Source organism: Phaethon aethereus (genome assembly GCF_964289735.1).
Source record: "Phaethon aethereus genome assembly, chromosome: 3".
Taxonomy (NCBI): domain Eukaryota; kingdom Metazoa; phylum Chordata; class Aves; order Phaethontiformes; family Phaethontidae; genus Phaethon; species Phaethon aethereus.
The window spans coordinates 36,391,704-36,405,618 of NC_138576.1; the positions used below are offsets into that span (position 1 = coordinate 36,391,704).

The 13,915-nt window shown below is 42.4% G+C and overlaps 1 protein-coding gene across 1 annotated transcript in view; it reads right to left on the minus strand.

Moving 5' to 3' along the window:
* LOC309403925 (filamin-A-interacting protein 1) overlaps nucleotides 1-13,915 on the minus strand; it is a gene marked incomplete at both ends in the record, with an annotated part of 72,286 nt that overhangs the window by 42,610 nt on the left and 15,761 nt on the right. Inside the window, 2 exons of the mRNA XM_081998224.1 lie at nucleotides 7,228-7,406; nucleotides 9,466-9,639. Coding sequence (XP_081854350.1) covers nucleotides 7,228-7,406; nucleotides 9,466-9,639 — 353 coding nt within the window. The remainder of the gene's footprint in view (nucleotides 1-7,227; nucleotides 7,407-9,465; nucleotides 9,640-13,915) is intronic.

Sequence of the window (13,915 nt, forward strand, 5' to 3'; positions counted from 1 at the left end):
TTCTTCTGCCTTAACATTTTTCCACATATAAGCCTTAAAAAGAAATAAAAACTGAAATGATGCAAATATAAAACATTATTTGTATTCTCCACTGCTGGTGCAGATACTGCGGGAATGAGAAGGGATGCACAACTTAGCACCCTTTTTGGGAAAGAAGATGGAAAAAGCATTACATCTGTTTGGGATTAAGAAAGCTTCTATATATGCTTACTGAGTCAGAATAACCCCCCAAGTCACAGAATCACAGAATCACGGAATCATTAAGGTTGGAAAAGACCTTTAGGATCATCAAGTCCAACCATCAACCCAACACCACCATGCCCACTAAACCATGTCCTGAAGTGCCACATCCACACGTTTTTTGAATACTTAAGTCAGATGACATCTTAAGGTTCTTCACACAACTTAGTGGAAGTTATCTGACCATGTAGAATAGGTCTAGACTACTTGTAGGGCATTAAAGCAGTAAGTTATACGCTTCGGTAGTCAGCCTGTACATCTCTGCACCAGTAAACTTCCATTTAAAGGTAAAGCAAATATCCAACATGTTCAATCTAGAGTGCCTATTAACATATATTTATACTTGTAAATAAATAGCATCTATTGAAATTGTTTTAGATATTCACTGAAATCTGGCACTTCAATTGAAACCTGTTTCTAATCTTTCTGAATGAGGAAGCAATTTTCCCTACATGACCCTGATTCAGTTCTTGTTTTCTTTGCCTAAAAAAATGACAACTTAAAAAGATGGCCTCAGTAGAGCTGTGAACTGATATTTATTTCAGTAGTATAATAACTCTGAAACGTGCCAAAGGCCCCTTAAATGTTAAAATTGTTACCTCTTGCACCCTGGACAGAGTTTGGGTTCGTGAGTAGATTTTGAATGAAGTCATTTTTTCCCCCGTCTAACCCTGGGAGCATTTGAATTGATGATTTTAGCAAGCAAACTTGCTAGGAATAATGAACTACATATAGTTTTGTATAATAATTCTCTCTCAAGGGCTGTGAAGCCGATGCCTACTTAGAAATAATTTTGGAAGAATAGCTGAAACAACACATGATGCCATTTTATATAATCCCAGAAGTGACTGAAAGACTGAACAGTTTTGAGGACCATCCAAGTGTGAAGAGATGGATTTGGATTAGTCCCAGCTCATGGCAAGCCTCACATTGTGTAAGACTCGCAATACTTTCATATTGTTTCTCCACAGTCCAATGTGGCTGTTTGTTCTCTCGTTTTTGAATTACCTTTGGAGCTGTTTTGTTGGAACTTGGGATGAGATTCGTTAGTTAAAACATAAATTTTGAGCATTCACTGCCTCGCAGTCAGCTAGAGCTGTAAAACAGGACCTGCAAAATGGATGACCTTCAGATTTACTTAACTGTGCAGAAATGGTATTTGTCATTGCCAGGTTTTTTTCATTTCTTTCTTTTAATAGACTACCACAGAATTTGTGATCTGTGATCCTGTGAATATATTACATTGACAGAAAATGGCCAGTGTTTCCAAACCGTACAGAAAGCATGTCAGCCTAAAAGAAAAGAATAAAAACTGTGCTGTTGCCCTTGTCTTCTACATTATAAGATTAGAAGTGTAGAGATGCACTTACTGAAAAGTAGACAGAGAGTGACTCATTGCTCTACTACAGCCAGTAATGTGCGGTAAGATGAGTAACTACTGTAGGCAATGGTGAATTCCCACAGTCCCATCGGGCTGGCTTTTCCTTTTTTTCGGTCACAATTTGGAAACCAGGACACAGAAAAAATCACCGTATGAGAAAAAAGTCAGAGTACAAATATGACTAAGAACTCTTGGAGAAAAAAAATAGCAAAAATCTTTCTGCAAAGTAACTCGATTTCCAGACTTTAAAGGAATCACCAACAGATTAGCATAGTTACAGGACAAAATCTGTGCTATATGTTTGCACCATACACCTCACCTCAGTATCTCTGTATGGGGCTATTCTTAACACAGAATTTGGCTTTAAATTGGTAAATCACATAGATTTATTAGCCCTGGACACTTCATACTTTTGGCTTGATTTTTCTCTAAACAAGTAATTGACTGATGGATACTCTGCCCTTGCTGTCTTCCTGCCAGCTTCTCTATTTTACAACCTCCATAAAAATCAAGAGAAAATGCAAGCTGGAAAGGTAATGCACACGAAATCTCCAAGCTATGTCACACTCCAGCCTTTACACTTGCTTGGGTCCATGAAATAAAGGGAAACAAAAAGGCAAGCACTTCCCAATGAAAGCCCTGGTGCTGCTGTCTCGTGGGAAAAGAAGGGGAGCTTTGGTAATAAAAGCAGAAATGGAAAAAAAAAAGGGGAAAAAAGAGATTTTAAAAACTTGCTAGCATCAACACACCCATTTTTGTTTCAAGACCGCTGTGTGCTTTATTGCTCGCAGATCAGTTTCCTTTGCAGGTGATGCGGGCCCAGAATTACATCACCAGCAGAGCAGCCAAGAGCATCTCGGTGCCAGGATGACCAAAGCCGAGAGGAATGTATTATCACAGACCTCCGAGGGACTTGCCAGTGCATTCCTTGCTGGGGGTGCTGTGATGGGGGAGACAGAGAGGAGACAATTTTACGTGAAGACTGAAAGGAAACTTTGTGGAGGAGAGATCTGGGGTCACAGTCCTGCTGTCTCCTCTACGCAGATCTAATTATGGCCATGTACTTCAAAAAGAGGGTTTAACTAAAACCAGATTTAGCAGGGCACTGCTTAGGAAGTACAGACTGAATCCTCAGCCTTGCCTTTGAGGAAAATGCGAAATGCTTCAGTGCACGGGGAACATTGTTGCTGTGGTTGTAAAGAATAATTTGAAGCCGCAGCAAGGAAAGCAAGAGCCAATTTAAAATCCTCATCACTTCAACGAAGTCTTACAATAAAATGTGATGAAACATGGTTATCGATGCTTTCAGACAGACAATACTTACATTAGATACTGGGTGTGTATTTACTGACATGTTCTGTGGTGGGGTAAAAGTCTCAGCAGTCTCAGGGATCGTGCTGGAAATGATCAAATTACCCACAAAAGCAGTTGCACAGATCTCCCGTAACCAGCCCCAACAAAGTCTTTCTGACACATTTCGTCCTCTATTCAGCAAACCCGTGCATATGAAAGAAACTCCCTCCTCCCCCCATTTTTGAAGGCTTTCAGCCTATTTCTGCCATCCCTCCTGCAGGACTGGCTCAGTGGTCCTCACCACAAGCCTCTTTCTGAACCATTAAAATCAATGGGAACTTTCTAGTGCTTTTAATAGCAGCAAAATGTGCTGTCAACAAACAGGATTAAAAGAAGAGCACAAGACGAATTGTTTAGAGATTAGCACCTCTAAAAATGTCAGGATTTTAAACCTCTTCTCCTAGGTCGATTGAGAGGTCGAAGCAGTGCCAAGGTTACACAGAGCTCTCCCTATTTCCACCACAAGAAAAAACCCTGCTGATCAAATGAAATAGTTTATCATTGATCCTGAAGATTTCTCCCCCCGCCCCAGTTCCCTAGAGGGGAAGGCAAGAGGGCTGGGACTAGGCAGAACAGAGACCAACCAAGCACCACGTCACGTTAGGCCTGCTTTACACAAGAGCTTTTTGGGGCAGGAGCGTGCAGATAGCTGCTATAGCTGCAGCCGGTTGAGCCAGTTCCCCAGCTCCCTCCCCGCAGCGTGGTTGAAGATCAGGAGGGTGCCTGTGCTGGGAGGACTAACTGTATCATTGCAGCTGCTGCTGCGTGGTGTCCTGCTCTTCAGGTGTCCATTGCAAGCTGCGTTGTCAGTGCAGCTCCAGTCAGACCCCTCGTTCTCCACCAGCCAGACCAGAGACTCCTTACCCCACCGTCTGCCACCAAAGGACTCAGAGGCAGCCTGGAGGCCTCCAGCTCTTCTTACTCCATCAGGAGGCTCCAGAAAGATGGCTGCTTTTGCACTCCCAGGGGTAGGAGATGCTCAAGGACAACTTGATGTTACAACTTGAGGTGGGCAAGTGTGGAAAAGGGAAATTTTGGTCAAATGGTAAATATAGAAAATACTGTCCCTAACTTTCAAAACATTCCCATTCTTAGATATGATCACAGTGTACTACAGGGAAATTTGCAAAACACTTCAGCCACCATGCCTGTAGAAGCACCTTCCACTACAAGTACCAGATTTCTTTCATCTCTGTCTGGCAAACGGTTGTCAGTACTCTTTTCCTGTAACATGCCAAACTTTTCCACAACCTTTCTACAGCTTAGTTGCACTTGGTGTTGCAGAGCCAACACCAACAGTCAAGCCCTCCAGCTTTCTCCATTTACCTGTCCTAGCTGTCTACATTTTGAATATCCCTGTGAACAATTTTCTGGTTTTTATACTTTTCATGCATAATTATTCTTGACAAATCATGTTTTCCTGTTACTTCCTTTCCGTGCAAGGCTGACGTAGTAATTAATCCCTCACAGGGACTGTTTGCTTTCATATCAAGTTGTTGTGGATGGATTAGAGATAATGTATGAAAGTGTATGTAAAAAAATATTCCAAAGTAAATACATTAAGAGAGTTCTAGAAAGACATGGGAACTGAGGCATATTTCTGCTCTTAAAGAAAGACCAAACTTCCAAAACTTTCACAGGACAGCAAAAGCAGATGTGGCCTCTAAAAGTTGGTGTGGACAATGATGGTTAGGAAAGTTTGGCAAAATACTGTGAGGAAAGAAATTACTTAGATCCAGGACAAAAACGATTACGGCTCTCATTGCACCAGACTGCTGTGAGATGGCCGTCCCACAGGACTGTTCTTCCTCCGGCTCACCCTGTCTCATTAACATTATAACTGTGAGCGTGGCAGAGTGGCTGACGGGGAAAGTTCACCTCTGTGTCCCTTTTTCTTTTTCATGGAGACTACAAGTCTGTTCAGCTCTTAATAAAATAACCCTCAGGCCTCAAAGCACCACAGTAAAACAGTAATATATATAGTGGTACTTATAAAACAAGAATGCCTATGCAGGACCCTGAGAAATGCCTTTGGGCAGGTCAGCTCTCTGTCCCAATATGCATATTAAGTGAGTATGGGAGTTTTTTCCTATGTTTTACCTTAATCTTTCCACTGCAATGTCTTTCTTTTTGACAAAAATCTATTGGCACTGTGGGGCTTTCCTGAGAAGTCATCCCATCACCCTCTCTTTCTCCATGAATATAGCCCTCAAGTGATACTACTTCCAGTTTTTAATACCTACAAAGGTGTTGGTGCAGCCTCGGTTTCATGTGCACTCAGCAAACAAAGATGAGGAGTTGAGATCATTTAAGACTAAATGCTAATGAGTGGTTTCCACCCCATCCTGATTTTGCTGATCTGCTCTACAGGTGATCTGGGAGGAGAATCTTGAAGAGGGAGGGACGTGTGTGCTTGGTTTTCTGTGTTTAGCTACACGCCATGTTCTCTCTGTTTGGTTGCTACTAAACTTGAAACGAATTTTCTCATTAGTGCCTTAGACAAAGTGGATTAAATAGCAAACATCAGGTTTCTTGTGTCACTCAACATAAATCAAAACAGCTTCAGCACTGCAATTCTTCCCCCACAGCCACCAGTACACAGGCACTGGTGACTAAAGCTGGCAGATTTAGTTGCTCTTAAAGATCTGCTTTCAATAGAATTTCAAGTTCAAATTCTCCTTTTTTATTGCTGTTTTTCAAAAAATTGTAGAATGTAGAAAAAATGAAGTTTAAAAGATACAAAAGAGCAGGAAGTGTATGAGAAAATGCCCACAGAGATGGGACTTGATATGTCAACAGTAGTAATGTGAGACAGAAAGATTTTTAATCAATTCATTGAAGGAAGTCAGTTCAAAACAAGTCATATCTTAGGCTATTTAGTAGCCTTCACAAGTCGAGCTGGAATAATAACAAGTCAAATTAAAATGACTTCTTAAATGATTAAATAAGACTGTCAAATTAAAATGAATATAAAATGTAAAGACAAATGTAAATGGTATTTTAATACTGCTTCTACTTTTGTAGCATTTTAGTTGCCTGCATGTCCACACATACATGGATATTCAGCCTAGAGAAAAAGTGGCATCTATGAGAGTCAGATGTGAAATTGGTCCTTACTTGGAAATACAACAAAATTTGTATTTTCTGCTAAAAGAATCAAATTGCTAAGACGCAGAAGCATTTTTGTCCTTTAAAGTTTGCCAATCAACCCAGGAAAATAGAGAGGCAGAAAAACAGCAGCTATTAAAGCAGGAAATATGGTCACTGTAGCTCATGTGCCACCTACTCAAAGCTGGCACTGAACTGAGCTCAGGAAATACACTAAACAATTTAGCTCCTGGCTTTTTGCAAATGTCTGCCACCAGACTGTGGTTTCCTCAAAAGCATTTCTTCTTTCAACTTGCCTTAAGTATTTTCCTCAGAGCTTTTTTTTTTTAAAAAAAAAAAAACAACCCACATTGTGAATTGATTTCAAGCAGTTTGGTATGAGCATGAAAATTTCATATTGAAAAACTGAGGCTGTTACTGAGTGCTCATTCTTCACCTAGGGTAGGTGCCCTTTCTTTTCTTAGAGACTCAGAGAACAAATTACTCCCACAAGGAGGACAAACACTTGAGGAAAAAAACCTGGAGCATATGAGCCTGTGAGATAAACACTGCAGATAGTCCATCACAGGCTGGGCATGTTTTCTAAAACATTAAAATATTTTCTTCCAGGGGAACATAGATCTTGCCTGAAGCATGCATCTTCAAAAATATGAAAAATAATGCAAATGGTTTCTGACTTTGCCAGCCTAAATGTGAAGGGCATGCCAAAGTCCCTACCACTTGTGTGCCAGTATCCTAATGTGTGTTGTGGTTTTCCTCACCCTTTCCTCCTGCTGTGGCAAACAGTGCCCTGTCCTTTGCAAAATGCAGTGCTTAGCTAAGCAAGCCAGCCCCAAACTCAGCCAACATAAATAACATCTGATCAAAAGCTACCAGGAGGTGAACCCGAAACAGGCATGAGTAATTCAAAACAAATTCTTTTCTTATTTCAAGCACACACTACAGGAACATTCAATGGTATCCCTCCAACTCTAGACTTGCACAGTAATGTACTCTACTAATAATATGAGTGGACCGACATTTACAAATGGTTTACACATGAGTTTCGTGTCATTTAAACACAGAAAATACCAGACCATGTCACGGCTGAACCGACAAAGCACTGGGACACTGGGGATACTCTTTGCGCCATCTCAGGCACTCACCTCTCCCGCTCCTGTTCCAAGAGGTTGGTAAAGTCATCACTCTTGTTCATGTAATCTGTATGTTTATGCTTCTCATTTTCTAGCTCATAAACTGTGCGGCGATGGCACTTTTCCGCCAACAGGAGCTGTTCCAGCATGCGCCGATATGTCTCTTTCTGCTTTTCTTCAAGCCTGTCCAGCTGGATTGTAGGAAAGGAGAATAGACTGTTTTAAAGGTCTCCTTGCTTACTTCATTTGATTTATTAACCAACAACGTTGTGTTTGGTAAATGCGAGTCCCGTAATTTTATGGCTTGGGCTTTACATAAAGCAGTGACTAGAAATAGGAGTATGTGTCCTGTAAAAGTAATGATTTCTTTGGACGGCGTGTTTGCAATAAACATTTGCACGGTTCTCAGATACACAAAGGACAGACCTTCGCTTAGTTTTAGGGTGACAAATAATATTGTTGCAGTGCAGAATTTCCCCTGTGGTGAGGTGCTATGCACACTTTCCTCATTTCACATGGAAAAAGCTGCAGCAAATGCCAGGGCAGGCTACATGTCCTGAGACCCTGGGAGCCTGAGTTCACACACCTATATGGGGACTAGAGACCTATATGTAGGGCATAAGGTGTAAGCTCAAGGCTGAAATTTGTCTTACGCATCCTCAATGCACCTATAGGACTGCTGAGATAAAAAGTCTAAACTATTTAGATTCAGCATAGATTCAGTTTTACATTACCAAATACAATTCATCATAAGCCTTAGGGTTCTCCCCTCAGCCTGTTTTTTGACAGAAGTTTCTCTTTTTTTATTAGCAACACTTTACCTTTTTTGTCTTCTGGGTTATTTTTTATTAATTTAATATGCCAACTATTATTCAAACAAATACTAAGGCCAGGGAGGTGTGTCTAAAAAGATGCCAAGGCACTCCGAAGCCACCACGGCTATTCATGTTGCTTCTTTCACTGTTTCTTGGGAGCAGATGACAGACTCCATCCTCCTCCCTGCAGAAGCAGCCCGCAGCCCTGGCGCTTCTCCGCTTGCCTTCCCCAGCATGGCACAGACCCAGCCCCTGCCCTGCGGGAATCGCATCTTCCTCGGCCCCGGCCACACGGGGCAAGTTGCTGTTTCACAGGGTGCCTCAGCGAACTGAGGGAAATAAGAGAGTGGGAGGACCATGGTGATTTGCTCTCCAGAAGTAAAAGTCAAAGTGAAAGAGTCACTGCATTTTATAAAGGAGCCAGGTTGTGTTCAGCCTTTGAGAGTAGGTCTTTTACACTTATGAAATTTTGCCACCATCCTATTTTAGCTCCAATATAACCCCTGTGGACCTACACATGACAAAAGTTTTACACTGAGGTCCTCAAGTTATCAGCTTCTTTAGGCAAAAGCCCTGCTAAGCTCTTCTAATCTTGTTCGACAGTATTTCATGCATGCTCCCACATGCTAATGTTTGCTTTCCTTATTTACTATCATCCCAACAATTCCAGAAGAGGCTTCAATAAGAATACACAGTGGAAAGATATTCTGTGGTAGGCACAATTCCAGAGGAATAAATTAAATGTTCTAACAGAAGGAACTATGAATATTTGGGCAGGCACTACAGTATATTATATTGTGTGTTGTTGCATGCTCTTTCTCCATGCCATGGACTGTTATGAAACTATAAACGTGAGCAGTGGCTGCTTATTTTGGTGCCCATGCTGGCCTCAGACATTCCCAGGCCTATTCTACATTCATTTATTGCTTAGATTTTAAAGCAAGGGATCAAGTCCTACAGGTCTCCTTTAGGGGCTGAGCTGACTTTGCTGTCCTCGAGCTTAAGTGATGTAAAATGACTACAGATTTCTGATCCCATAAATATATCCTAACTACCCACATGATATTGGTCTAGTATGTCAAAAAAATCAGAGTGCCTGCCAGTGCTGTGAGTAGTAGAGGTTAGAGCCTATAATTGAAAGGAATTTAAAAAACAGAAATGTAACACCCAAAGATTTTGTTCTTGCTTAACAGCACTAGCCCTAAGAAGCATACAATCTATTTATTGTTTGTGTTCAAGCCCAGTGACTTTGCTTACAATTTATTCTGCAGTTGAGTGAACAGAAATATTCGATTTTTCTTCGATTTCTTGTCATTTGTACAAATGTTGTGTTATCCTCTTGCATGCTTTGCACACATCCAAAATATGTGGAGTCTCACTTCTGGTTAGGATTCCCCCTGTACAGACATAATGGTGTAAATCAAGAAGTTATTACCTCTGAAATTGGTTTCTCATAGACGTCTTCGCCTATAGACTTTTCTTGGGCAAGGATGGCATCCCTGTGTAGCACTCGGAGCACGTTCTCTGGAGCTGCAGACCCATAATGAGCTTCTAAAACTTCAGGTTTGGTTTTCTCTGTCTTCAGCATGTGGATCACATCCTCCCTTGCCTGTAATATTGCAAATCACTACCATAAGCCAACCTATTAACCAACAGGGAAAACAGGGAAAGCAGTGGCATTTCGTACATACGGACTGCATACACAAAAATAAAATAAATTAGAAGAATGCCAGGCTGCCAATGCAAATATAAAAACTTTGGGAGATATCAGAGTAAACACAATCTGTGCAATCTGAATGTGGCCATTGTAGGCACTAATTATTCTACTCCTGCCTGCCATTACATTTGAATGCTATGAATTTTTATCTGGGTTGCAACTATAGCCAGGGAACATCATCACTCTTCATATACTTCATCTTATTCACTGCCCATGCTGCTCCCTGACTGGGGTAAGGAGATGAGGAGAACAAGCAGCACAAGTGGGCTGAATTAATAGTTCTCAGACAGCCTCAAATCAAGTATTTCCTAGTCATTCCTACCTGACTTTGTGACTAAATATTCTCTTCAAGTAACTTTCAAAATAAAGTTTTCTGACCTTTGTTTTTTTAAGCAAAACCCTAGAAACACTGGCTAACCAGTATAACTGGCGGCAAACCCAAAGAGGCTGAGCAAACCCTTCTGGCAGCGGAGGAAGGCTGCCAACGCCGGAGCAACCTGGGAGCAGTGGTGGCCAAGGGGACTCTGGGTCCCTGCTCCTGCTCCCTGCCCTGGGTGGGAGCCCCCAGTTTCAGGCAGACATCTGGGCACGATAAGACTGCTCTGCAAGGCCACCTGGCTATGAATATGGGGCATTTTAGGGCTATGCTGTGGACCACTGCTTAATCCGGAGCTCTGCTTCTGATGATACTTGCCAACGTCTGTTAAGCCATCTGTAAAATGGGTCAGGGCACTCGCTTGTCCTCCATGGCAGGTTTATAAGGCCATGGTTCAGGGAGGGGCTGCAAAAGGTACAAGTTTTCAGTGTGCACAAGGGAGCTCCCGGATTTTCCCATCTCTCCCACAAGCCCAAAGGGATGGGAGGCAGAAGGGTATGGGCACCAATTTTTCTCTTGCCTACCCTTCTGACACTCAACCTGTGTGACCTTGGGAAGCAAATCAAGGGCTAAGGAAAGGTTCAGATATTTTAGGAAAAATCCCTTACAAATCCTGCCCCTGTGTCAGCGATGACTGTTTAGGATTTATGAACTGACCAATGCTTCATGCTTTCCCACAGTGTTCATAATGGCATTCTGTATTATCCCTGTAGCAAATTTTAAATCTTTACCCAATACCACAGAGGCATTGCATCTCTGCAAAACCACCTGCTTTTAAAATGAGCAAAGAGATAATTTCAGGAAATGTCCAAGAGCCTTCAGTTGTTTGGTTTTGGGTTTTTTTAATAAGATAGAGTGACATGAAAATAAAGCAAAAGATGAATTTGAGGCAAAAACCATGCCACCCAATTGAGAACTAGCCCATTTATAAAGAGCTATCTGCAGGAGCTTACATTGTATGTTTTGTAACCTTAAGTACGAGCTTTGCATAGGTCTGCAAGATAGAAAGTACAGACTGGAAGGGTATTAACGTTTTTTCAGCATGAGCATGGGAAAGGTTCATCACTCATGGATGTCAAAACTACAGGTGAATTATGTGGGTTAGTCCCAAAGAGTGCCAGGAGAGCATCTACACCTCACTACATCACGTCCTGAGAATACGCTTCTCTCAGTATAAGACAAATGTCATTTTAGGAAAGTTTTATACAGGTTTGAGAATGTATAATTTTTTATATTCCCACGGAAATAAGAGTTATCTTAGTGTCTTTGTTACTATGAGGCCAGTGCTTCTGTACTGAAGGAAAAGCCCTTAGAAAGTCAAATAAGATAGCACAGGAGTTTTGGAGTATTTATAAATATCACCATTTTATGACGTGTTGTCTTATGTCTTTTTAGGAAGAGACAGCTTTTGGGCCATATCTGCGTCCTGCCCCAGTGAACACATTCTGTGTCCCACTGTGAGCCTTGCAGGAGGTGCCCCGTGCCACAGGCGTGCTCAGGGAGAGTGCTGGTCAAAGGGAGCACCGAAAACAGCAGGATGAGGGGCCAGCCCCCTTCCACCCTATGCACCAAGGGCCACAACCAAGCACGTTGAAACCTCAATTTGCTTTGGTCCTGAGCACAGAAGGCTTCAGGCCCCATACATCCCATTCCTCAGGGACAAGCACAACTCAGGCCCAAGGCTATTCAGGAGGGGAGGAGGATGAGTTCATTCTCTCCTGTTGAAGCTGTTGGGCCCCAGATGGCATAATTACACATTGCAGGGCCAGGCAGAGCAAAGAGAGACAACTCAGACTTGGCTATGACTTGCGAGAGTGAAGAGCTGGACTCCAGTCCCCGCAAGGGTTATTCAAGACAGTAAGAGCTGACGAAGGGACCCAATGCTGCTCTTCCCGGTGAGTGCCCCAGCCCCTGTCCAGCCGCGCGCTGCCGTGCATACAAGCCGTCCAGCCTCATTAGTGTTTAGTCGTTGCTGATTAAAATGGAGCAACTTTAGCAGGAGGCAATGAGAGTCCCTGAAACAGCTTATAACTTGCCAGCTAAGAAAGATTTCTGGAAGCTGTGGGTTTGGGTCCCATGAGAGCCAGAGGGAGCCGAGTCGGGGGAGCAGGTGGTGCTGAATGGATGAACCAGCACCCCAGGCAGGAAAGGAGAAGGTGCCCAAGCTCAGTTGAGAGCTTTGTCAGAAACCCTTATTCATTGCTTTGCCTTTAAAAGGAAGCAGTGACACACACAGCTGCAGGGGACAGGACAGGGCTGTGTGCCCCGAAAACCCCTCGCTGCAGCCCAATGGGGGGGTACCCAGCCCAGGAGAAGGCTGGGTGGCACCATCCCCAGGGCACAGGCAGATCCCCGCTCGCATCCCCCTTCTTGGGCACCCCATGCTCTGCAGGCACTTGGGGTCTGGATGGCATCAGTGTGGCAAGGTGCCTTCTGCCTTTTCTGGCGGTTGCTCCTATCGTTATCTTTTCAAGGGTATCGGCTAATTCACCAAGTACTCTGTTTCTATGGACTTGTGATAACAGTTTGTAAAAGCAAACTAACAAACAGATACTCAGGTTGCTAGGGAGCATTGGACCAAAAAAGGGTCCTTGTGCTAATAATAAACTGGAGAGAAATTTGCTTTTATTTGGTCAGCAACAAGACCCAGCATAGGAAGATTTTGAAGTGCAGCTAGCCTAGGTCTGGGTGGCAGGGCCCCAAGGGACATCCTAACCTTCCATCAGCCTTGGGATTTGCAAACTCCAGTTAGTCTCCGTGAAACTCCTTAGGACAAATATAGAGAGAAGGAGCTGAAATAGCAGGCCTGTGTAACTTGTGATTTCATGTTTCCTCCAGATGACTAATTTTCCACTGAAACAACTAGAAGAGAGCTCACGTAGAGATGTTTTCTTTCAATGTATAGTGAACAACTATTGCTATATTAAACTGCAGGTTACAGACCATTTTCAGATAACAAGTCACAATAAGCCTGTGGAGGAACACTTGGGCTACTTCAACACAGGTACCTGGAAAGAGGTATGAGAGGCTCAAAGTAATAGGTCCTTGCTAAGAAGAGGAACCATACAGGCAAGCTGTTTCTACTGATGGACATCTACTGTAGGTGCCTCCCTTGTCTCAAAGCACAATGTTGTTTAGCATAAATCATAAGCTAGGTGACAAACGCAAGGAAGAGATTTCAAATTCAAGTAAACTTGTATATAAATCCCAGAGGAAAACTGTTAGCTGTTTTGGTAGAAGAAACATGGTGTTTGGAAAAGGAAAGCCATTTCTCAAGTCCTTTCTTTTGTTTGTTTGTTTGTTTTTTTTTTTGTTGGTGCTCTGATGAGAGAATATTCAGTCATGAGAAGACCGCATACTGCAACAGCTTGTAACACAATGAAACTTATTTGTGTAACTCCAGAAGACTGCCATTAGTCATAGAAGCTCCTTAAAGTCAAAATACAGAATTTAGAAAATACATACATTTACCTTTTTTTTTTTCATTACTTAAATTGTCCTACAGAAAACTCCAAGCAAGCTAACTATCTATGCTGTTCAGATTGTGGGTTCTTGAAAATAAACAGACTTTTCTATTAATAAAGTGCCCCCAAGTACCTGATTCTCTAAACAGTAAGAACAATGAAGACAAATTAATGAAGAGGCAACTTTTACCTCTTAGACATACTCTCAAGACAAGAAACACAGAAGGTCAGATATGTTGAGAGGTGTTTTTCCACGCTGATTTTCCCCAGGAGTAAAACCTGCTTAGAGACTCTCTGTCCATCAAATTCACAGAACCATAGAACAGCC